Source organism: Nipponia nippon, unplaced genomic scaffold (assembly GCF_047370975.1).
Source record: "Nipponia nippon isolate SJK-2023a ecotype South Korea unplaced genomic scaffold, ASM4737097v1 scaffold_4, whole genome shotgun sequence".
NCBI classification, from domain to species: Eukaryota; Metazoa; Chordata; class Aves; order Pelecaniformes; family Threskiornithidae; genus Nipponia; species Nipponia nippon.
In genome coordinates, this window is record NW_028262358.1 from 93,201,041 (window position 1) to 93,226,280 (window position 25,240).

General features: G+C 39.0%; 1 protein-coding gene across 38 annotated transcripts in view; it reads right to left on the bottom strand.

Annotated features, from left to right (window-relative positions):
• Positions 1–25,240, bottom strand: part of RIMS1 (regulating synaptic membrane exocytosis 1) — a 344,078-nt gene that overhangs the window by 186,500 nt on the left and 132,338 nt on the right. For 36 of the 38 annotated variants that reach the window (XM_087773416.1, XM_087773380.1, XM_087773413.1 and 33 more), the window contains 2 exons: positions 3,620–3,963; positions 434–1,305 (listed from right to left, as the gene is read on the bottom strand). In XM_087773416.1, coding sequence (XP_087629542.1) covers positions 434–1,305; positions 3,620–3,963 — 1,216 coding nt within the window. Of the gene's footprint in view, positions 1–433; positions 1,306–3,619; positions 3,964–7,387; positions 7,437–25,240 lie in introns of those variants that run through there. The other 2 variants (XM_087773394.1, XM_087773390.1) reach the window with 2 other exon arrangements.

The window sequence follows — 25,240 nt, forward strand, 5'->3', positions numbered from 1 at the left end:
TGTCAGTAAGATTATGATGGTCTTCTCAGATTGTTACAGAACTCACTTTCCATTTCAATTCATTCACAGAAAATTATTCTGCATACAGACAAAAGGATGAAGCACTGACCAAAGGAGTACAGATACCACCGAGAGAATAAACTAGAACCCTTAAATCCTGTCAGTTCTAGGTGAAAGAGGGAAGACAATGAGAAAGAAATTCATCAGCTGATGCTATGTGTAACCACCTCATCTAAAAATGCAAAAGGAAACATTGCAAACCAAATGTAAACAGGTATAAGACACTTCTCAGTTGGGAAAAAAAAAAAAAAAGAAAGGTAAGGGGAAAAACAAAGGTGTATGTTTAAAAAAGAGGCAAAAGAGAGAGAAAAATACAGATTTTTTTTTTTCCCCAAACCATGGCCATGTGCATAATATACATAAAGGTCCTTACCTTTTTCACTGACACTTTCACTTTCTATCTCCACATCTTCACAGCTAGTATATTCTGGTGTTGATGCCCCTTCTTCCTCTGAGCTACTAACTGACATCTGCCTTTTCTTTCCGCCTCTTTTTGCTCTATGAGGCTTTGGAGGGGATGGCCGCACTGATTCCGACTGGTCAGAGCTAAGGGAATCATTCCTTAGCATGGTCTCCATTTTTTCCCGCTTTGCTTTTCGCATGAGAATAGCAGAGCTAGGATCAAGGCGGCTCTGTTTTTTAAAGGAATCGTGGTTCTTGTATTCTACGTGTTCTATAGGAACTGGACTATGCCTGGGAGTTGGTGGGCTATGATTAGTTAATTGTTTAGAAACAGAAATTCTTACATCACCTGTTCTGTCTATAGAGTACGACCTCTGAGTTTCCACAAGAGATTTTCTGTCCTGAGTTCCCTGTAATTGTGAGCGTTTTCCTAATTTATTCTCAGGTACCTCCGCTTCCTCCATTTCTGTATGTGGCAAAGCTACATCACTGTGTCTTCTCTCATGCCGTGCTTTAGAAACTTTTGCATGCATGCGCATCTGCTGTTCCTCAGGATGTGGTTTTACAGGATACCTTGCCAGATTGGGGTCACTCCTGTAACGGGTATGACATTCATCTTCCTTCCTTTGTTTTTCATCATCAGGCACTTTGCCTTCCTCAAGTTTCTCTGGCAAGTCTGGGTAGTCCTGTGACTTGCCTTTCTCAAGCCTTCTACCTTCATGCCGTTCTTTACGCTCCCTGTCATCTGCTGGTCCTTCTTTTTGAAGTGATGATTTTGGCACGCGCTTACGCTCACTCTTTAAACCTTTGCCATTCTGGTCTGAAAGCAATATTGTCTTCTTCCTACAATGAAAATGAGTACAATGATTTGAAGAACCAAATGCAAAATAAAAATACTTGCGTACACTGTTATGGTAAATAGATTATAAACCAGTATGAGCTATGGCAAAACCTAAAGAACGATACTGGAGCCATTAACATTAATTAAATCTATCAATCCTTCCAGCGGTACTTTTATTTTCCAAGAGCAAACAACTTCCAGAGTCCACAAAAACATAAATTACGGATGGCCGAATTAATTGAGTAAAACCACAAAGAATATTAACATGGATAAATGCAGATAAAAATAATTTACCCATGTAAACAGGAAGACTCAAAGTCATCTTCGTAGTAACTGCAGTACTATGACAAAGTATTGGAGTATGTTCTCCATTTTTCTGGCAGCAGCATGAGGTTTACAGAGTAACCACATATACACAATTCACTTCAAGCACCCTGACAGTATAAATATACACCACCAAATGGAGTATCTCCCACAATGATTTTACAGACAGAAGTAATATGGATATAAAATACATAAAAGAGAATATATCCAGAAACAATAATATTTGACCTAGTTTGCTTTATCTTACTAAAACTCTAAAAAGAAGTGCTTGTTTCATAAGCATACAAAGAAAAGCAAACTGACTCCTTGAGATAAATTAATGGCACTCCTTTCTCTGGTAGTAAAAGAGGGTGAAAAATGTAATTTATTTCCCTGTACAGTCAAAGTATGAAACAATGAATAATGAAGCTGCATGAAAATTATGCTCTTTCCTCTTTCATCTTCTGCTTTGGGAGAATAAACAAGCCAAAGAATCATAAAATCCCCTTATACTGGATATTTTTATTTCTGTCGTCATTCCAATTGCCCTTTTGCTTACCAAAGGCAATCCATATGAATCCATCGATTTTGAAGAATGCTGAACATAGCTATAGACTGTATTTGAGATGAACCCGCACCAGGACAAAGTCACTAGGACTTTGTTTTGTGGCACTGAATCTTCCCTTCCACAACCAATACATCTTCGGATTACATATCACAGATTTTCACGGATGCACCTGACAGGACAGGCAAAGTTGGATATGATCCAACTTAAGCTTCTGTCTCCTTTTTCTCCATCTCCTGTTCCTCCTGAGTGTTTGGCAGTAAATGGGACCTGAGCTTACCATAGATGCTGTCCATTCAGAACCCTTGGACTTCATTTGAAAGTCTCAATGATAAGTAGAGAACATTGCTATTGTATAATTAATATAACCATCTCATTTTTGGACATCAAAGCAGGAATAGAAAGCGTTTTGCTGCCCTAAAAGTGCCCTTCAGCTGAGTGACGACTGTTCTGAGGGCCTTCCCAGTGCTGGGGGAAAAAAGCCAACAGAATTAGGGGAGGGCACCACATGTTTGTTTACATCATACATATACCTAACACTAACCTGAGTTTTGGTACAGTTAAACCCAGACAGACCTCACCCACACAGTAACTAGCCACTGTTCATCATCCATTTTCAACTTCAATAGGTACGAAAAAAAATCATCAACTGTTCTGGCCAAGGGAGAATCTTCTGTGGCAGACTCTTGTTTTGTTGCCACAGGCTCCCTCCTCAACTGCTCTGCCATCTGCCAGGCAGCAGCCAAAAGAACAGCAACTGCTTCATCACATTAGCCTCTCTTGATTTGCTACTCCTCAACCCATTCATCACAGTGAATGCAGCGCCAGAATTTACTCATTTACTCACTTAATATATAATAGTTTGCTTCCCGTTGGCTTTATTCTTGCATACAACTTGCTCTGAATTCAAGATGGTACTATTGCTGTTCTTCATTAATGTTTACTTTGCAGGTGTAAATGAGCTCTTTTAATAGTTCCTGGTTTATTACTGAAAATAATACAGTCATTGATAAAAAGATAACACATAAGGATATCTGACATAAGGACATCCTTGACATAAGGATATCTGGGGGGGGTTATATTTTAAATTCTAGTACATTATTTCATCAAGTTAAAGGCTTGCTCTTTGTTTAATAACTTTAGAATAGCTGCCAAATTTAAAATTTAAAAGTAACTTACAATTCTATACTAAAAGTGTACACCAAAATGCATTGAAGTACATGGAAATATCTCTAAAGTACAATTTTTTTTTTCCTCATTTCTGTTGCACAGACCAAATCAGACAATGTATTTGCTAGTGAACATTTATCCTTCCTTGGGCAGTCAATCAACTTATTTTTTGTTTTTACACAGTTCTAGACACACAGAAGGCCCAGCTGACAGCCTTGTGTAGTATTACTGAACTAGCATTTATGATTGTGAGGCTCTATCGAGACAGAAAGCATTACCTCTCTCTTGGAGGTTCACTTCTAGACCTTGATGAAACTTGCTTTTGGTCCAGGCCCATAGCCGGCTGTGATACTTCTGCTCCTTTCCTCCGGTCGGACTGAACACTGGAAGAAGAGATTTCCTGTGATGAGGCAGTTGCTGTACTTAAGGGAGTCTGTGATCTCGATCGCTCTTGAAGTCTTGCTTTCTTTTCTCTCGGTGCATCCGAGCTTCCACCAGTTGCTGTATCACTCAGTGTTCCGTCCTGGCTGGGTGAGGGCTGTGGTCCACTTCCAAAAAACCACGCTCCGGATTTCGTTAGGATTTCTTGTTGCTTTCGACATAAATTGCATACCCACATAACCTAGTTGAAGACAACAAAAAGAGTCAGTGCAGCTACCCCTCAGGCCGTGAAATGCATGCTCACTATCACAGAGCAGGTATGATCTCTTGCTCTCCTCTAAACTGGTGACGTTGGTGCTCATGACAGGACCCAGAACATGCTTCTCCAAGCACTGACTGCACTGGCTAGAGCCAAGCATCCTACAGGCACATGCTATGCGAGCTTCTCCAAAATGTGCTGTCAATATACGTCAGTCCTACCTGTAGCTATCCCCCCTCAGCCCAGCCCTAGCTCTCTTCTGAACAAACACCGACAAGACAACCAATGCTTGTTGCTGGTGTTGATGCAGTTGGTGGGGTGGGTCAGGTTGTTTTTGCTGGTGTGGATCGCTGTCAGGACAAGCCTAGGGGACTGTAAACGGGACTTGTAGCTCAGGTGGCAGAGTCCTGCCCACCTAACTCCCAACCTCCACCACCACAGAAAACTGACACGCTATTTCCCTTTAATTATTTTTTCTCACGTAATATGACTCAACATTATCCTGCAAATAAATTCAGTATTTACTGTGCATGGTTTTAGCTACATCCACAACTACTTACCAGAGATGTAAGGTAAGACCTAAAGAAACCTACTAACAGAGAACTAAATGCACCAATGAAAAGAATGCAAAAGTATCATATTTTGCGCTACTTGGAAATGATCATTTAACATCTCTTTGAGTTATAGCTGAAATAATAAATAAATAAATGAAACACATGTCCCTGGCAATCACAATTAAGCTGTGTACATAAACGGAGCTTCTTATGATTTTTTAGATTTTTTTTTTTAATTCCAGATACACAGATAAACAGGAGCACACACAGTAAAGCAAGACTCTATGTTTCAAGTCTATATACAATAGCCTTATGTACAAGAGTAAATCACCAGAGAAAAATAAAAGGTTAATCAGGACTCTAAAGTGTGTGAATATTTAAGAAAAAATTGAGACAAAGACAAAAGGAGTTTTGGGGCAGAAGAACAAAAGAGGCAAAATGCATGAAGAATATACAAGAGGTAGAAATTTTGTCAGAAATAAAAATAGAGATGAGAGGAAACAAAGCTGACAATAACTAAGAAAAATGGTAAAGAAAATCTTTTAGTTTAATGTGGACAGAAGTAAAAGAATGGGTAAAATTGTAAAGAGGGTAAGAAGGATGACAAAAGTTTGAATGAAAAATATGCTTAAATTATTTTGTGTAAACACAGGAATGATGCAACAGTCGCAAAATTATACAACACTTAAAACTAAAAGGAACAGAAAAAACAATCACTTTAGGGAAGAAATTGCAACAGAACAAAGCTCTGGTACCGAGCTCTCTTATTCTCTGGCCTGGGGAGGAAGTGTGTGGCCTACACGGCATGATGAAAATTTTAGGCATTTTACATATTTAACATAATTAAGATTTATTTAAAACACCCTAGAATAGACTATCTGTTTAGGTCTGAAGGCTACATCAGAACTTCCAATACCACTTCTGCACTGTTTGACCAAACACCACTGAGAAGACATCCATCTCTTTTCCCTATATTTGGATTGTGCCTTAATCAAAAGGTGACTGTTACATTTCTTCTATTTAAGAAGGATAATAAAATACCTATTAAAATTTTAGTTAATTAAAAAAGCTTAATCAAAAGCTACAGTTATTCCAACAGTGGCACAAACATGTATCCTGATAATAACAGATAACCCTCAGCAGGATAATAGGAACAGTAATTTCGACAAAATAAATGCTAGTCTTTTAACAAAAAAATCCCTTGATTCCAAAATGTCTTATTTCCTTCATCTAGTATACCTCATAAGACAGAGATTCAGTTTATCAGACTTTCTATTCTAATACAATAGATTTTTAGTCTATCTGGTATTATTGTTATCAGTATTTAAAAAAATAGCAAGACTAAAAGGAAGAAAAAATACAGTTTTAAATGTCTTTATAGAATCTGACACAATTGTTAGCTCATTCGACAGCAAGTGTGCATACACTTGTGTCTGTGTATAAAATCAATGTCAATGCTATAAACCAAAGTCATTAATGAAAAATATGTCATTGCCTGTATTTTATCAGTTTACAGCAAAAGTTGAAAAAAGTGTTAATAAAAAAATAAATCAACTAGAGTTTGTTTAAAGGAAGGATAAGGAACACTAAAGTAAAATTTAAATATTCTAATTAACTTACCTATGTGTGTATGTATGCAAGGACATTTAAATGTGTAAAGATGGCAAGACTTCATTTACAATTTAATGTATTTGATCATTTAAATATGGGTAAAGTATGTAATAAACATCAAGAAATTACCATTAATTTACATAATCACCTTTGATATTGTAATTCATTTTATGCAAAATATTATAAGATCCAAACAAATAGGAATAGTTAATGCACAAATAGACACAGAAAAATACAGAATACAGAAAGAAGAAATACTAGACATGTAAATACAAAACCACTTTCTTACAGCTGTCTTTAAACACTGCAGTTTGGACACAATACATACCAATCACCACAGATTACACATGTAGGAAATCTGCGTTATACTCACATAGAAGCTACACTACCATCCCTGTTTAGCAATCTCTTCAGGACTTAATAAATGCTATGTTTGCCTTGAGATATATTCAATCCGAAAGGAAAAACAATAAAAGCTTTTCTTTAAGAGGAAAAAAAAAAAACAAAACTTGAGGTGACAGAACAGTTTCAGTGACAAAACTGTATATTGAAAAACATTTTGAGAGAAGTATGTGGAGCAAGCAATTTCGCAGCATGCAGGAATTATATCCTGATTGAATATACTGGGATGTGGTCCAAAGTAATCTAAACTAAAGCAGGTCTGTGTAATAACTTATCTTAGCAATCCACAGATGTTAGGCAACCAAACAAATGCTCTGATGAAGGATTACAGTTCTCTAATGTGGCTTCTGGACCTCCACGCGATGCATCAGTAAAATGAAGAGTGTCAGACAATTTTACTCTGGCCTGTCACTTCAAAGATAGTTTCTCTTTACTCTTTTCTGGACGGTGAGTTCTGATGCAGTGCTACCGTAAGTCATTCAAGACATCCAGAGTGTGTTTTTTGTTGTTGGGTTTGTTTCTGTTTTATTGCATCCTTGCATAGGTCAATGCATACTCACACATAAAGAGAACCAGTAAAGGGGTGCTCCTCATTCATATGCATGGCTCTGGAAAAATGTGCATTTTTCACAGCATAGCAAAGGGTTCTGGGCTTTACTGCTACATAACAAAAACAAAGTGGCACACACAGGACTCAGCGGAGGTGGGTCAACAGTTCCCACACAGATTCACGTGGAAACTTTACAGGTTGCGTGAAAACATGCTAGAAGGATCCCATGCTTGCCTTCATGTGGAATACGGGGTATTTCATTCACAGAAAAAATATTCCTCAAACTTACTCTTACAGGTACTGTTGAATGTGATCCACAATGAGTAGGAACAGTATTCCTGTACTAACACAACATGAAATTCCAACTTGAAAGAGCCCATAGTAAATAATATATACAACTATACATACAGAGAAAAAGAGCATTTTCAGTTACAAAAATAAGAACACTTGTTCATAATTACATATTTCAAAACTGCATTTTAGAATGCAGAAAAAAGGCTTTTTTTCAAATTCAAATTTGGAGACTTCCAAACATGCACTGGGAGGCTTAAGTCACATTAGGGGGCGACACAAACTTTATACCAAATTTGTGTGACACGTGGCAGGTAAAATTCAGACTGAGGTCAGAGCAAGTTCCCCAAATCCTTCACCCAAGCCCGGATTCTGAGGAGGCTTCATAAGAAGCACACTCCTTCACGCTTCATGAGTTTTGAAATGGCAAACCCACGGTTACATTGACTCCCATGCATCCTACTTCATCTCTGTACAGCAAATAAGGTAACAAGTGTGCTCACATAACAGGCCACAAGCTATTCCTTACTGAACCTTCATACTATCTTAATTATTTCCCTTCTGAAGGGTGTATAAACAACATCTTTTCAGTGTATTGCTTTTGTTAACGTTCCTTTAGCCACCTTCTTCTATGCAATTCTAGAAGACACTAGTTATTTCAGGCAGATCTAATTAGGCAGATCCTCTTCTCTGTCTGAGGCACCATTAACTTCAGCAGAGCTCTGCCACCATCCTACCAGTCATCTCTTGGAAGTCAGAGGGAAGAAATGTTATCAATTTGCTCTTACAAAACTATTCATTCACAGAATTAAGTTGAACTATGTATCACTTAATGTTTCTGGGATAATATAAAACATGCAGCAAACCATGAAATTAGTATATAGCATTGCATTTCTCTCTTTTGCTGTATCAAAATGAATTCTGTAATAAAAACGTAGCTTAAGTGTCATGATGGCCTCACTTCATTAAAATATAAATAAATGAAGCTGAAAATCTACTTGAATCCTTACATTAGTCCAAAATCTAAGTAAGTAAACAACTCTACTTTTCTAATGAAAATGTGCTTGTGAATCCAAGCTTTGATTAAACACATTTTTCAAAATTGTACAGAGAGCTGAGTTCATCCAATGCCTCCTGGTCATCAAAAGGGAAGGTCTATTCCCCACCTCCCTCCTCTCCTGCTCTTCTTTCTCCCCATCCAGTATGTCCTCTACCTTCCTTGTTCCCAGTTTCACCATACTGCATGCTCCCTTGTATCCCCTCCCTTGACTGTCAGGTCCTCCCAGGACCCACTTGCATTTAAAAACATAGTAGAAATTTATCTGTAGTTTTTAATAGGTTTCACTTTTTGTCACATCTATTTTTCTCATGGAGCGGTATGACAAGTAGCGAAATCACATGGCCAGGAACAGAGGCAAATGGGAGGAAGAGGACGTTTTCTCTACAGCACTGGCTCGCCATCTTCTGTTAAACTACATCTTGAAATGACACCCATATTAGTACACTAAACTTGCACAGAAACGTTTTTGAGCACTGATGCTGAATGAGATGAAATAACCTGCACCTCTACTAGGATCTCTGCTCTACTTCAAAGCAAGGTGGCTGCATACTGACTGTTCTCCTGGAAATAAGCCTCAGAGCACCCCAACTCCCAAATCACCAAGAAAAATCGATGAGAAAGTGCTGGTGGGCAGAAGCCCAAGAATGTGCTAAGCAGCTGTCTCTTGGTTTACTAGTTAGATACTCTAACACCTAGGAACAGTCCCAGATTAGGTCTAATTTGTTAGCAAAGTAGCCTAGGAGTTTAGGTTCTGCTTTTGCTGAAGCCTCTCCTCTAGATTGAAAGGTTCAAAAGGACAGTACAATTCTCTACCGTTCTCCCCTGCAAGCAGGGAGGAGACTGGTTTGCTCACGCTGATGTTCATCAGACATACAGGGCTTAGCCATTTCAGGACTGTGATAAAAAGCCGTTTTAGCACTCCCTGTTCTTCCATTCTTGTGCTGAACAGATTTTCTTCACTTAGGTTTTCAGCTTGATATTTTTATCCCAGTTTGGCAAGAAAATGAGGTTTATGCTGACAGTTGAGTGGTTTCTTCCCCCTTTTCTCCCCACACCCTCCAATAATGTTTTAACCCACTGGGCAAATGCAATAAAATTTTGCACAGGCACAGAAGTTTTCAAGGCATTATATTCTTACAAGTTTCATGAAATAGGCAGTTCTACAAAAGCCCTATAAGTATTTCATTAGTGCAATCTTTTATTGGCATCACAGAATCTACACTGCAATTCAACCACAAGACATGTTCATAGGGAACGAGGCCCCACTGCTCACGGAACTACATGTCACCTTAAAGTCTGTGGTGCCATTTACATGATTGACTGAGAGCATCCAGGAGGGATGTTAAAAAGCCCACCTTATCAGAATTTTCCACTTGCACAAGAGAGCTCACTTCATACTCTTTTCCTGCTTGCCTTTCGCAGTTTAACTGAGATGTTAACTTTCCAAATCAGATCCTATGTGTACAAATAAGGATGAGAGTAAGATGTTTAAATTTTTCCTGTCTACACAGAAATGACTATAGGCATGGCAGGTATTTAAATTTCCATCCAAAGAGAATCCACTCAATTTCAAGTAGACACAACAAAATAAAATGAAATCTTGTGCCTAATGATAGACATAAGTTAATATATCCCACCTGGCTGCCACGTGCCACTTAAGAGGGCGTACCACAGGAGTTACGACATACCTGCCAGCCATATGTACCGTAGGGCATCAAAAATGGCATCAGATGCCTACTAGGCAACTGAACACACAGTTCACACATTGATCCTAATCTTATTTCTGGCCTAAGTTTCTAAACCCACTACAAACCACCAATAGAAAGATGCAGAAAAGTTGCAGTGGTGCAATGATTCAAGGAGTTAAAATCAAAAGGGTATTTTATGTCAGTTTTGTTGACACTGCTGCTAGCAACAGCATTACTAGTCATTTTAAGATAAAAATAAAACAAAAAACAACTGCCTTTCTTCACATGCCCTGCTGCCAAAATCTCTCAGCTACAGCTGCCAATCTTTCAGAAAGCTCCCAATGATTTCCACAAAAATTAAACATTCTCTAGAATAATCCTGCAGCAAACTGAGTGTTGGAAGTGACACATTCAGGCAACTGTAAAGTTATCATATGACATAACATCTCTAAAACAGCACACGGCCAGGTTCCAGTCACTATCGCAATGTTCTTCTCTGAGAATGCCTTTGGAGTTCAAGGAAGAAACCAAAATCGCTAGTGGAGAAGTCTTTGGTTTTGTCTAAAAATTCACACCGGCACATTTACATACAGTAATTTGAAATATTCTCCCCCTACAAGTTTTTTTTCCTAAATCTACTACACAAATAAATTAATTAATAAATACACACCACTAAAAACATACTACAAAAATCGTATTGTCTCAGTTACAGTTGTGATCTCCTAAAGCAGGACTATAGCCTGGACAAATTATGAAACCTTGCACCTGAACTTCCTTGCAGCTCTGGTTTTAGGTCTAATTCTAACTAAAATGATCAAAATTTACAAACTTACAATTTGGAGGGAGACAGAAGAGACTATCGTACCAGAAGAAATAAGGGGTTAAAAATCAAAGAGACTTTAACTTGGCTGGTTAAAAATCAAAGAGACTCAGGAATTATTAATTGTTTGGGCTGATTTGTCCGGGCTTCAGAATTCCATTTTTTGGAAAAAAAGCAAAGCTTCAAGAAAAGTTTATGGAGTATCAGACAGTACAGGCTTTATTTATCCACAGGTCATCATGATGAACCTTAGACCACTTTTTTTGAAACTCAGCAATCCCAAACATCCCAATGGTTTGATTCCTCCACAGGCCTTGTATTTAAGCTTACATTTAAATCCTTTTTCCATATTGCTACGCTTACTCCTTCCTCGCTTATCTTGTCCACACTACCCAGTTTCACCCTCAGTATTTTTACTTTCCTCGGCAGCAGGAGAATTCTAAGCCCCAGCAACAACCACAGCTTCAGAAAGCTCTGCTTTGGTTTCACTCTTTCCTTATAGATCAATTCTTTTTCAACTTTATTTCTCTTGCCTGACAATTTCTTAATATATTTCTGATAACGTAGTAGCCATGAATTGCTAGTCACATTTTCTGTAACATCTATCTCCATTTTTCATAGACCATTAAGCTACACTAGAACTTATTACCTCATAGATCATTTTCGTATATTCTTCTAACCTTCTTAAAAACACCATAAAGTTTTGTCTAACTATTTGAACATTTGGCTGTCTTGATGAGCCACAGAAGCATCAGCTGTACTCCTTTTAATCACTTCACAGTTTCCATAGTTACAGGTATACATGGAACATAGAATTAATTTTAAAAAATTACAGAAGTCTAGCAAAATAAGGTAAAGGCATGAAACAGCTTATGGTCAGGACTGATAAAATTTTAGTTGTCATTCAAAAAAAATAGAGAAGTGACCAGAAGCTTTCCACTCCATTTATCCACTTGTATATTTACAAACTGCAGTAAAAATACACAAATGCTCAGAACAAGACTGTCTTTAATAGTGCATGAGAGTGTACATCATCTCTGTGGGAGCTTGGACTACAACACCATTATTTATGTTTCAATACTATTCTCTTATATAAACATTCTTTTATAAAAGCTGTGTCAAAACAAATGTAGTAGAGAGGCAAGAGATATTTTTTTGGTATAGAATGGAAAATAATTTACAACAAAAGAAATGGGAAACTTGTAGCTGTAGAGAAGTTGTAAAGAAGGTTAGACAAAACAGAAACGTAGTTAAACCACAGAGTCAAATTCTTGAAGTAGAAAAAAAAAAAAAGCTCATGGAAGGAAAAGTGAGTGGGTCAACTGATGGAGGTCACAGGGGGCTTGATGGGCATGAACTAAATTCTGATTTTGTATTCTTAAACACAAAAAAAATCAAAAATAGTGTTATGGACTCTCCATCCTTGGAGACATTCAAAACCCAACGGGACACGGCCCTGGCAACCTGATCTACTTGGGCCTGCTCTGAGCAGGGACTCGGACTAGAGGATCTCCAGAGGCCTCTTCAAAGCTCAACCATTCTCTGATTCTGTATGGAATAAAGCACTGAGAAATGTAAATATCTTGGCCCTATGGTTCTTCAACTATGTTAAGTATTACTATGCTTGCAATAGTTTACTGCTAGAAGGTCTGCCTCTTTTTTGTCTCACTATCTACATAGGTTTCTGCTCTAAAGCAAACAGCACATAAAATGTGAAAAGTTCTGAGATGGAGAGGCACTGTGCTCACACAAGGGACTATGGAAATTGACCTACTCTCTTCCAGGAGCATACAACAGTCTATAAACACAGCTACTTTCCTCGGCTTAAGAGCTTAAGATTAGCTCCACCAAATGCTGGTGGAGTGACTGCATGCTCGAAAGCTTCCAATATGAGTTAGTAAGAATCAAGTTGTCTTATATTTATCATACATCTATATAAATATATATGCGCATCTCCAGAGATTTGAGAGATTAACTCTCTCTATCCTGTGTTGAAGTAAGGTGTTAACAGCTGATGGTGTTCCCTCTAGACTCAAAAGAGATTGTCTGCCTAAAATCTGTATTTGGGTTTCCCAACCTGTGAAATACATGCCACTGTTGAGTTACTCAGGAGAACATACTGGCCTTGACAGCCACTAGGAGCATGGGGTCACCAGGAGATCTGTTCTGGGTGCTTCTGTCTCCAGGGACAATTCAGGGGAAGAACAACGGGCGCAGCAGATGAGCAAAGCTTACAGAGACTGCTTGGATCCATAGGAAGAGACAGTGGAGCTGAGACTAACAGAGTGTTATGCAGACATGAAGCAAAAATCCAGGGGCTGCGAGGAAGAAGAGGACCATTACTGGCTGTGTAAATAGGGATAGAAGGCAACAGAGGAAGGCTGGCAGTTCAGGAGTATTCCCAGAGGGAATGAGCTGAATATACAGCAGAGTGACAATCATGTTAGGACAAAGATTTTTATGGATGACATAACTATCTGTCCAGGGAATGTACGGGAGCGTGTGCAGCACATTTGGAACTGTCAGTTCAGACAAATGCCCAAAAACACTCTGGTTGAGAGAAGAGAAAGCATGTTTTTGACATATTGCAGGATAATCTCATTGCAGTGATCTCTGCTGTGCAACTTGACAGAGGCCTTCTCTGACCACTTTGATTGACCATCTTTCCACTCGCAGGAAATCACGTTGGATGACTATCAGCACTGCTTACCCAGAATTTCCCTCTGTTCCCCACCAACTCCTATGCTGGGAAGTTCTGACTGCTGAGTTTTGCTTAGAGCTCCCACACCCCCAAGTCCACACAAAGCCTAGAATTCAGTGATTCAGTGGTTCAGTGAAGGAGAGTGTGGCACCAAAGGTATGCTTCCTCCCGCGGCTGGGCAGCCCCACACACAGCCCAGGCTCACCACCACTGCCAGAGATGGCCAGCGCCCTTGCCACTGTCCTTCTGAGGCTGAGAGCAAAGACGTTAAATGGACTCTGATGGATCTGTTACAGATACTTTTTTATATCACATACAGATACAAAACTAAACACAATACGGATAAACCTGGAAATGTAAGCTTAAATAAATGAAATCTTGACAAAACTCTACCAGCTTGACCCTTCATGTTTTAACTTTTCTTAAACAAGCAAGAGCAAACATTCTCAGTGAAAGAGTACAATTCATATTATATGATTGCACATTATTTTCATATGATTAATATTTAGGTTTCAGAATTAAAAAAAAAAAAAAATCACCATGGTGGAAATATACCTAGACAGAACTTTTCACTCTTTGGGGATGTTAAGTATCATATGGTACCTACTTTTAAATGAGTATTTTGCAATGGTTAGTACTGCCCAGTAAGGGTTTTGACAAAGCACCAAGTAGGATTATGCCCTATACATGTTATACACGTTCATGATTCACAATCTATCCCAGACTCACCCTTAGAGTTCATAGCTTTCTTCACACAATTAAAAATACTTAAGCTTTATTTTTTTGTTATGCATGTAAATGCATGGAATGCTTATAATTACAGAAGCCATATTCATCCCACTTTGATATCGTCACTGCAACTTCTTGAATGATTATAACAGCTATTTTTAAAACAAACACATGCTTTCTTTGTGCAACATTCTGCTTTACACAGATCAGCAACCTGACCTCCTCTTCTGAAAAAGCTACCAGACTATCCTGAGAAACCACAACATACCATACAAGTTGGCTCAACATCTTATTTGCAGTTACTCCCTTACAGAAAGGATGACAAAGTTTTTTGGCTTTTGGGGTTTTTTTTACATTTTCATCTTTGTTGATCCTACCTTCTGAGATGTCCATGGTCCTTTCTGTTAATTCTCCCACCTCTCGCTCCAGGTGCAGAGTCTGAGGCTAAGTTGGTTAAGTCTGTGCTATCTGTGCTATCAAGCTCGAGCACAAAGGAATCTCAGTAAATCTGGGATAGAAGATTTGAGGAAGGGGAAGAGAGAATATCAGTGTTCTACAACAAATTTGAGTGGATATCTAAGATTTAAAAAAAAAATAAAACTGGGGAAAACAATGTATTTTTGGTAAGGAAAAGTGTAGATTTTTAGGAGAATAAAGACTACAGGGTGACTGAGAAAGGGATAGACAACTGTGAGTCTGAATATCGAATATTTAAAAGATAAGGAAAAGGAAAATGGGGCAGGAAAATGCAGTAGGAGTTTCGTGCCAGCGTAAGAATATTATAGTTTTTTTAACTGATCTAAACAGCGCTCTGTTGACAGCCAATTCACAGGCCATCCCTGGTATCAATTTGAGAAGTTTACTGTCCTGAATTTACAATACTACTGGCAGACCACACAGGGAAAGAGGATAGTTTCAATAAGGTAAGAAGATGTAAAGCAGTGCAGAACATTACAGTTGGGAAATTCAGAGTAATGATATTTCATTATCCGATGAAGCTACTGTTACAAAAACAGGTTCAAAAACTGAGATCAGAACTTTGCTAGATGATAAGACAATCATTCTGATCCTCTGCACTTACCTGTATATTCACAGATATCTAATGAGGCTTTGTATTTTCTAAACAAATAAAAGGCATATAGCGCAGTGATGACCTAAGGGTATGGGGGGAAGAGGCAACAGTTAAGGATATCCTGCCTTGTATTATCAGAAATAGACGGATGCATACTCCATGGTGGTACAAATATAGGGACCATGAACCCTCAGTCCACATTTATACATTGGTGAAGACTTTTTGTGCTCACGTGTACAGTCTGTTCAACAAAAGCAAGCAATCTTTTTTAGCCAGGTAACTGATTTGTACGTGGCAGGTTTCTGTGTCTATCAGGAGCTAGAAGAAATTTAACAGTCAGCTAGATCCCTCTTAAATGCTAGCTCCCTGGGCACTTGCACCTTATATAGAGGAAAGAGAACCATGTTGGCAACTAATGAGACAAATTCCTTCTTTCCTGCTTGGTAGAAGGTAGCCTTCCATAACAGCTTCCAGAGCTGATGGGGTCCGTCTACTCTTGCCTAAACTTGGATCACCTTTCCTGCGTAGAGATGTTAGCTGTATTTAATGTCCAGCATTCAGCCATATTTGAAGTAGCTGAACACTAAACACAACCACAGAGTTTGCAGGAACCAGGAATACTTCTGATCACGTGATACATCTGAAAAAAAATAACTTTCAGATACATCAGCCTTTTGCTGGGTCCAAAATGCTTGACCATCTTTTGAACTAAAAAGATCAATTTGACCAGCCCGTCTGATAATCTTTCTGTGCGCAGTACCGTTCCTCTCGGTTTTGATTTGATCCCTGCATGTTCTCGTGAATCCATCTTCGAACTTTTTTTTTTTTTTTTTTGTAATTCGGATTACATAATATAGCCACCAGAATCATCCCAGCCAAAGAAATCAAATTTGGTTATTTAAATCCAAAACAGACAGACAAATCAGACAATTCCACCCTCATCCATAGCCAGGGGGCTTTATGAAAGGTTTTCTAGATTTTATTTCAGTAATATCTGTTGTTTCTAGAATATGAGTTTAACAACTCATTTGTATTTCTCTCTAGTTTATAATTAATTTTAACTCTATACTGAAATACTTTAATCGGGTCAGTAGACTACATATTAATAAGGTTAGCACTGTTCCACTCTGATTGTCTCTATAAGTTTTAGATGACCATACTAAAACCAGCGGTTTATCCCAGCTTAAATACGACTGGTTTACTGGAGGTCAGACTCTTCTGGCCCTGTTGTCTTTAATAACTTTCTCTTAACCACTTTAGCTCTTTATTGTCTCTAGGCAAAAGAATACAGGGTAAGAGGGAAGACTTGTGGGATGAGGTGGCCAAGAAGAACGAACTTCCAAGAGGACATGGACAAACAGGTAAAAAGGTTCAAAGTAGGGTGAAAATTAAAGAGGCAATGACAAGTGGAGGAGAAAATTTCAGAGAGAGGCAATAAGGAGAAAGTAGGACAAATACCAGGCATTAAGAGGAAACAAGTGTGCTAGAAAAGCAACAAAATTGGGTTGTCTTGTTGTCACATATCAAAGGTTATTGCATTTGGAACAGAGATGATGAACGGACAAATAAAACTTACTTCAGAGGAAACTACTTCCTCAGTTTGGTTTTTTTCTTTGTGTTTGGGATTTTTGCTTCATGTTTGGGTTTTTTTCTTCAGAAAAGAAAGAAGGCATTTGGGGATTCAGGGTTATCTTTCTCTTTTAAGAAAAATGCTTTTTGGCAAGCTTTAAATCTCTTCAGGCAAAATCAGCATAAGATATTAACAAGCCCCCCCACACACATGTGCACTACGACAAACCACCTAACAAATGAGCTTACCAGGACTCAGCACATGGCAGAAAACCATGGCAGAATGAGTGTGAGACACTAAAGCTCTAAATGGAAACAAAGCACATCCAGCAGCTTTTGTAATAATCACGCGGCATTGCAATCTTTTATTTGCAGATCCTTCGCTTTTTTTTTTTTTGTCCTGTCTATTTTAAGGAAACAAGAACTATTCTGAAGGTTAATGTTCAACCACTAGAAGAAACTTCTTTTTTTTTCCTGGAGCACCGGTGCTAAGAGTATCGCTATATAAAGCATTTGCTGCTTGCAGAATATGGCAGAACTGAAAGGTTTAAGATCTGCACTGAATGTCATGCTCTGCATAAGTCAGACTATAGTATCAAGTTTTTTGTATGATTTTAATGGCTGTCTTTCAAATGAAATCAAAGCAGAAGTCACTCTTCAGTTTCTAAATCTACATATGTTTACTTATTCTCCATAAGAAATATTACTATATATAGGGATTTAAGCATTTTGTTTGAAAGAGTTGCTCAGACTATGCCATGTCATTTGGTGTGCAAGCACAAGGAACTTTTCTTTTGGAAACATTTATGGCATTTGCTATACTTAGTCACCCCGAAGAGTTTACAAGACAGAAGCCTAGAAGTTGCTGCATACTACATTAATCTTAAACACTGCTCTCCTTCCTTGACATTTGAAGCAGAGGAATCATAAGTTCTTTGCACTTGTTTAATACAATACTGTGTGACATTTAAATTGGAAAAGGAAATTACTGGGCAGCTAAAGTTAGCCATTCAGAAAGCTATTGGACATAAAGAAGGAAAAAAGATCAAGAGAGTACATACCTTTCAGCTATTCAGTAACATAAACTGCTAAGAAATAGTATTTACAGTTAAAATATATGCTGGGCAGGTTATATACTTAAAAGGACAGGAAAATAAAACCAAGAATAGAAGCAAGGAGGAAAAGGTGATTTCTCAGCCCATAAACATTGTAGTAGCTACATTTATAACATAGATATGGCCAAAAAATAGAGTTCTTAGTCACCTATGAACAGCTCTAAAATAAACTAAAATGCAGACTGCTATCAAACAAATTTAAGGCCTTAACCAAGTGAAAGGGTAGATGGCACAATATGTGAGACAGGTTTTGAGAAAACAGCCAACTTACAAGCAATATAAGGTGTTACACATCAGGAAGCTCTTCTTGCCTTGATTTAGCACTTCCAAAAGAGTGGCTTTTAAAAGCAAATGTTAAAGCAGTTAAACCCCAAATCTGATCCTTCTGGGGCTAAAATAGAAAGACAGTCATTTTATGTTGATGGTAGTCTAGAATTAGCTCTATGATCATAATTTAACTTATTTTCATTTGGTATACAAAGTTGCTTTGTATGATTGTAATTTATTTGTAATGTAACAGTGGGATGTTAAGTGCTGCATTATTATCTATTAAATTATTATTTAATTATAAATTAACTTATAATGGAAATAAAGCCTGTAAGCAACACTGCCTCAAAACTTGCCATGATATAGTTTCAAAATTGGCAGGTAATCAGAAAAATAATCAATAGTTGAGAACAAAATGAAAAATAAAAGCAACCTAATAAGGGTGTTGACAATCTATGTACCACTGACAGTATAAAGGATCTTCTACCTTTAAAAAAGGAGAGAAAATAAAAAAAGGAAAACCTTCCAAAGTAAAATTTAAAAAATCTACATCTTTACACTGAAAATAAGCTATTGTTTCGTGCATCAAATCAAAGGATTAAATCCAGTCAGTTCACTGAAGAGAGCAGTAACTACAGATATTTATGGTCAAAGAAAAGAAAGTAATTAAGCAGAACATGGTGAGCTGATCCCATGACGGTCAGAGTGACAAGAAGAAGTGGCTAAGAAAGAAAGAGAAAATAGTATGAGGACTAAAAAGGACAGACCGTACAGGCCAGCCTCCCTCAGGTTGCTTTAGCACTGCCAGGGAGATGGTTGAAGATGCACGGGGCGCAGGTGCCCAGGCGCAGGTGCCCAGGCGCTGGCAGGGGGCCGCAGGGTGGCCTCTGTGAGGAGAGGCCGGGGCTGCCCCGTGCTGGACACAGCCGGTTCCAGCCAGCTCCAGCCGACCCACCGCAGGGCACGGCTGAGCCCCGCAGCCACGGTGGTGGCGTCTTGGGGAAAATATGTGTAAGAATGGGCAAAAAGCTGCACAGGCAGTGAGGAGTGAGGAAAAAAAGTGTGAGAAACAGCACTGCAAGCACTGAGGTGAGAGAAGGAGGAGGGGAAGAGGTGCTCCAGTCACCTGAGCGGAGATTCCCCTGCAGCCTGTGGAGAAGACCGTGCTGGAGCAGGTTCTCCTGACAGAAGCTGCAGCCCCTGGAGAACCCACATGGGAGCAGATTCTTTTCCTGAAGGACTGCAGCCCATGGAGGACCCCAAGCTGGAGCAGGGGAACAGCATGAGGAAGGAAGGAGCGGCAGAGAGGAGCTGTTATGGACTGACCTCAACCCTCACTCCCCACTCCCCTGCGCCGCTCTGCAGGATGAGGCAGAGGAGTTGGAAATGGAGGAGTGAAGTTGAGCCTGGGAAGAAGGGAGGAGGTGTTTTAGGTTTTGTCTTTGTTTCTCACCATACAACTCTATTTTAGCTGGCAATAAATTAAATTAATCTCCTTCAAGTTGAGTCTGTTTTGCCCATGACGGTAATTGGTGAACCAACTCCCTGGTTTATGTCAACCCATGAGCTTTTCCATTTTATTTTCTCTCCCTGCCCTGTTGAGGCACGTAGCAGCCAGCCAAGGTCAACCCACCACAGAAGCTTCTCTAACAAGACCTTCAAAATGAAGAAATGCAGCTGACTGGTGTTAAATCTTGTCTTTGTGAAACAAACTGGGTAACAGTTTTACAAATGACTGGAAGCCCATCTACAGTCTTGGGAGTCTTAACAGTCCCTTCCCATAGTCTTCAATGGGAGAAAAAAAAATATCTGTATGTATTTCAGATGCAGCTTGGATGGATTTAACAGCCTCCTTAATCAAAGTTAATTCAGTCATGAACTTCTGTATCAAGGGACTTATGAAACAAGTTACTTTTAATGTAATTCCAGTCACTGAAGTATTCATTTCTATTTATCTTTGGGTCTCGCTAATGGAGCCCCATATCTGTCAAGTTTTCACCTCTCTTCCCAATGGATAACTTGGGAATTTAGGCAAGGATTCTGGAGAGAACTGTACCTAACAGTTTGCAACAGATGTTGAGACTCCACAAAGCTTTTCCTACAGTAACTTTTGATAATGTGTATCTCTGGCATTACAGAAAAAGCACGGTTTCTGAGAAACATAATATACTAGCTAAGCCTGCTTGAATCTTCTGTAGCCTGAAGCATTAGGCTTGCTCCTTATTTTTGACTTGGGAGAAACAGCCTGCATGCCTTACAGCACCTCTCTTTTTTATCAGCTGTCAGTCAGCTTCTTTTTACAAAAACAGGCAGTTTCTAAATCAACCAGACCACCTTGGGTTTTCTCCAATCGCCATCTTAGCCTCAAGAAGGCTAAAACATTCTAGCCTAGGTTAACCTAGTTAAGTAAACTCTTCCCTTAGCTGACTTTATGAAGCAGCATACTCATAGTCAGTTGAACTATGCCATTCTCATTACCTGAAGATTGTGGATAGCAAATTTTCAATAAGAGTTTTTGAGTGGCTAATTGCATGGTCATAGAGTTAAAAAAATATTTTGGTCTTCATAGGTCTATGAATTATACTCAAGAAATGGAAAAAGAATTTTCTAACACTAATAATTTATATCCTAAATACAATATTGAAAATTCAACTGTGGGTTAGTGCAATTTTCAGTAACATACAACATTTTCTTATCAATGTTTGTCTTTAACATGGGAAAAAGCCCAAATTGATCTCTCTATAGCGGAATATATTCACAACTTTCCACACATCACAGACTGCATAAGACCATAGATACCTGCTTTGAAGAAGGTCAATTTACGTAGGAGACAAAACGCTAAAAAAGATATCTGCTGCTGTATGAATTGTCAGGTTGCCTGTAGGGGAGAGAAGGCGTAGGTTTGCACAGCAGATTCAGATCAAGCGTGTAGAGTTTCATTTGAGATAAGACTAAATATAGGTTTCTAAATGTGTCTACAGGCCATCACTGGTGTCTGATTTCCTGCTGTAACTGCTTCAACACTGGCATTCAGTTCTACCTGCAATACCCTAACATTTCCAAAATATGAGTGTGGAGCTGTCAGGTATGACGTGGGAACTGCCTGAGAGCCACCCTCATCTGTGGTAGCTGCTGGAAGCTACAGTAGAAGTCTGCAGTACCTTATATGACACTAGGTGCCTGTTTTGACAAGCAGAGCCCCTAGTCAGTACAGCTGAGAAAGAGTCAGAGCAGATTCAGTCTAATTCAGAGGAAGCTGAATCACTCTGAGGCACACCGATCTCCTCCAGTAACTATAATGCAAGCATAAACACAGTTCACATATAATGTAGGGGTTTTCATTTGGAACCAATGCCTACTCAGGTCTGACTGATAAATGTATTGACTTAATCTCTCTTGGACACCTCACCAGTCTCCTCTTTAATAGTCTATAGAAGTGACCAAGAGGGCAGTTCCTCTAACGTGAACAATAGGCTTTACTGAACACTCACTTGCTGGTTGAAAAACATATACTTAGGCGTATACAGCAAAGGGGTATAACCTGCAAGATAGGATATTCACAGATAGGCAAAAGTATGGTTACACCTATGCTGAAAGCGAAACCCAGAATAATACAGCAAGTGGATGGAATCCTCCTGCATTTCATTCCCTACTACACCTTGTTGCTTTTCCTGCTGCATTGCACTTACATGGGCAAGAAGTTGTCTCTGTGGTCTGTTTAACCTACCCACAAAGACAGTCAGATCAGTCCCTGAAACAGGCTAGGAAAGCAGGTTTCTCTACAGCTAACAGGAGTGATCCAAATGACCCTAACAGGTGAAGCTGTCAGGCTGACAAAAGTCTTGGGAGCAGTTTGCTGGATGGACCTTCAACTGTCCTCTCTCCATTTGTGGAAGCTATTCGGCCAGAGAAAAAAAGTTACAGAAGAGAAAAATTAACTTTGCCAATGCATGCATAGCTAGGTAATAGAACATGAGTTTTGTTCACTTATCACACGTTGCAGAGATACAAGTTCCACTACCATTAATAACAACCTAGCAACATACAGAAAATTCCTCCAGTCATGACAACACAACCATCACGTACATGCTCATCTATTTATAGGTCCCAGAAACATCTGCTCATCTCTACAATTAATCTGTATTTCTCAGTAATAAACAACTTTTTACAATATAATAGCCCAAATCATTTTCACAAAGCTCACCAATACAAAGGTTTTGCTATGGGAGTCTGCCTTTTATGGGCAAGTTAATTACAAATCTAATAAATTATTGAGAAAATAACATGTAATTCCAAAGTCGTCTGTAAACCTGTGGTATATAAGTTAGTTGACGGGTGTTTTACCTGTGTGCTGGTTTTGGCTGGGGTAGAGTTAGTTTTCTTCATAGTAGCTAGTATGGGGCTATGTTTTGGATTCATGCTGGAAACAGTGTTGATAACACAGGGATGTTTTTGTTACTGCTGAGCAGTGCTTACACAGGGTCAAGGCCTTTTCTGCTTCTCACACCATCTCTACTACCAGAGAGTAGTTTGGAGGTGGACAAGAAGTTGGGAGGGGACACAGCTGGGACAGCTGACCCCCACTGACCAAAGGGACATCCCGCACCATATGGTGTCATGCTCAGCATATAAAGCTGGGGGATGAAGAAGGAAGGCAGGGGGGACATTCAGAGTGATGGCGTTTGTTTTCCCAAGTAACCGTTACGCATGATGGAACCCTGCTTTCTTGGAGATGGCTGAACACCTGCCTGCTGATGGGAAGTAGTGAATGAATTCCTTGCTTTGCTTCGCTTGTGTGCGCAGCTTTTGCTTTACCTATTAAACTGCCTTTATCTCAACCCACGAGTTTTCTCTCTTTTACCTTTCCGATTCCCTCCCCCATCCCACCGAGGGGGAGTGAGCAAGCGGCTGTGTGGGGCTTAGTTGCCGGCTGGGGTTAAACCATGACAACGTGGAATATTGAAATTGCCCAGTAAGTGATTAAATTTCAGCCTAAGTAACTTGAAGCTCTGTGGAAATCTCAATCTGGATTTAAAACATGATTAGGTTTTATCTGCTCCTTAAGGAAATGCAGATTACATTTTGTGCAGAGTTTCACTTAATCTCTTACCAGTCATTAAACAACCAGTAACAGATATTTTATACCACTTTATAATCACAGTTTTGGGGAGGGCATTTATGTATCTCCATAGGAAGGATGAGTTACAAATGGTCCCCATATTAATGGAATAAAAAAAAAAAAAAAACGACAAAATATTACAGAAAATTTGTCTATAGATTTGCTTGCTTGACATACACTGTTCTATCCTGAAACTCACGCATTATATTTAATAAGATCATGTATCTCAGGTATATCTATGGCAAACTATCTTAAATCCTCACTAATTGCAGCACTGGAGATATATAGATGGAAGTATCCATCTGTTAAGCAAAATCACAAAATGCTCCAGAATGCAAAAGATATAAAAGAGATAAAGACATAAATGGAAGTATCTTCTATCTAGGACATCGCATTGCTAAAAATACACTGAATTTTAATCCTGGATGAGGATTAAGGTTATTTATAATAAAAAGAGAAAGAGAGAGCGAGAGAGAGCACAGCTCTAGTCCTCATAATTACTTCGTTCTCTGGAAATTTCTTCTGCTATTTGTCGGTTTCTCATAATGCTTAATAGGTCATAAATCTTATTAAATCTCTCTTTGCAGCAAGATGTCTTTTTAGCCAAAATCTCTCTGGTTTGGGGGTGATAAAATAGCCCCAGAATTCAGTTTGCTAAATTTAGTTCTATTTAGCATCTCCACATTATTTTGTAACTACTAAAACCAAAGAATTGTGTGTCAGCAGTGTGCATAACTATTGACATTTTAAATGAATATTAGAAGTCATATTTAGTCCAAAACCCTACATATCACATTAAAAATCCCATCACATGAAAGGATCTTACATGAACGAGGGCCATAATGATTCAAGCCGGAAGACACAATTCCAAGAAGAAATAAATTGATCAAGAGAAGAATTCGTTGAGGGCAAGGGGCACACTCCTGAGTGTCGAATACGCTTGGGTTTAAATGAAAGCACTCTCACGTGCCCGGGAGCTGGCAGCATACCGGTTTTGTTGTGACCATAAGGAGCAGAGGAAGCCAGAGGCTGAACAAGGGGATTCAGTTCAGTTACCAAAATCTAAAGTCTTTTACAGAAGGATGGTGTGTCACCAGAAGAAATATTCCACTTTACTGCATACTTTTATAGGAGAACTGTTCACAGATACTGCAGATGGGCATAATTTGAACTAAGTGACAGGCTAGATTGTCTCATAGCAATAAAAAACAAGTATATCTAGAAAACAGACCACTGCTGGAAAAACTGAAGGTGCATTGCTCACATAAAAATCACTTCCAACCTCTGCTGCCACAGGACCAATAGCTCTGACTGAGTTCTTTGGGCATCAGCAGTCAGCTCTGCTGGTGTACCATATCCCCTCAGGCATCCCACTGAGTAATGCACTCTTTCAAGCCTCCTGAGCCTGAAGAAAGGCTAGGCATTTCCCTGGAGGTCTCCTGCGTATTTGCTATTCTGTTCTCCCTCAGTAACGTTGAGGGAGAAAAAAAAGGACCAAAAGTGTCTCCAGTCTGTGGGGCTAAGCTTTCATTAGAATATTAACCAGAAGAGATATCAAGGTTCATATCTTCTGGGTGAATTAGATTAACATTTAGAAGGTTTGAAATGTTTGTCTGCCCAGTATGTCTTTGCAAAGTAATCCCTTCCTGTGTTCTACGTGCAGCAGCTTTTCACGGCTTCCATGAAACCACTTCTGCACAGTCCCCCACTG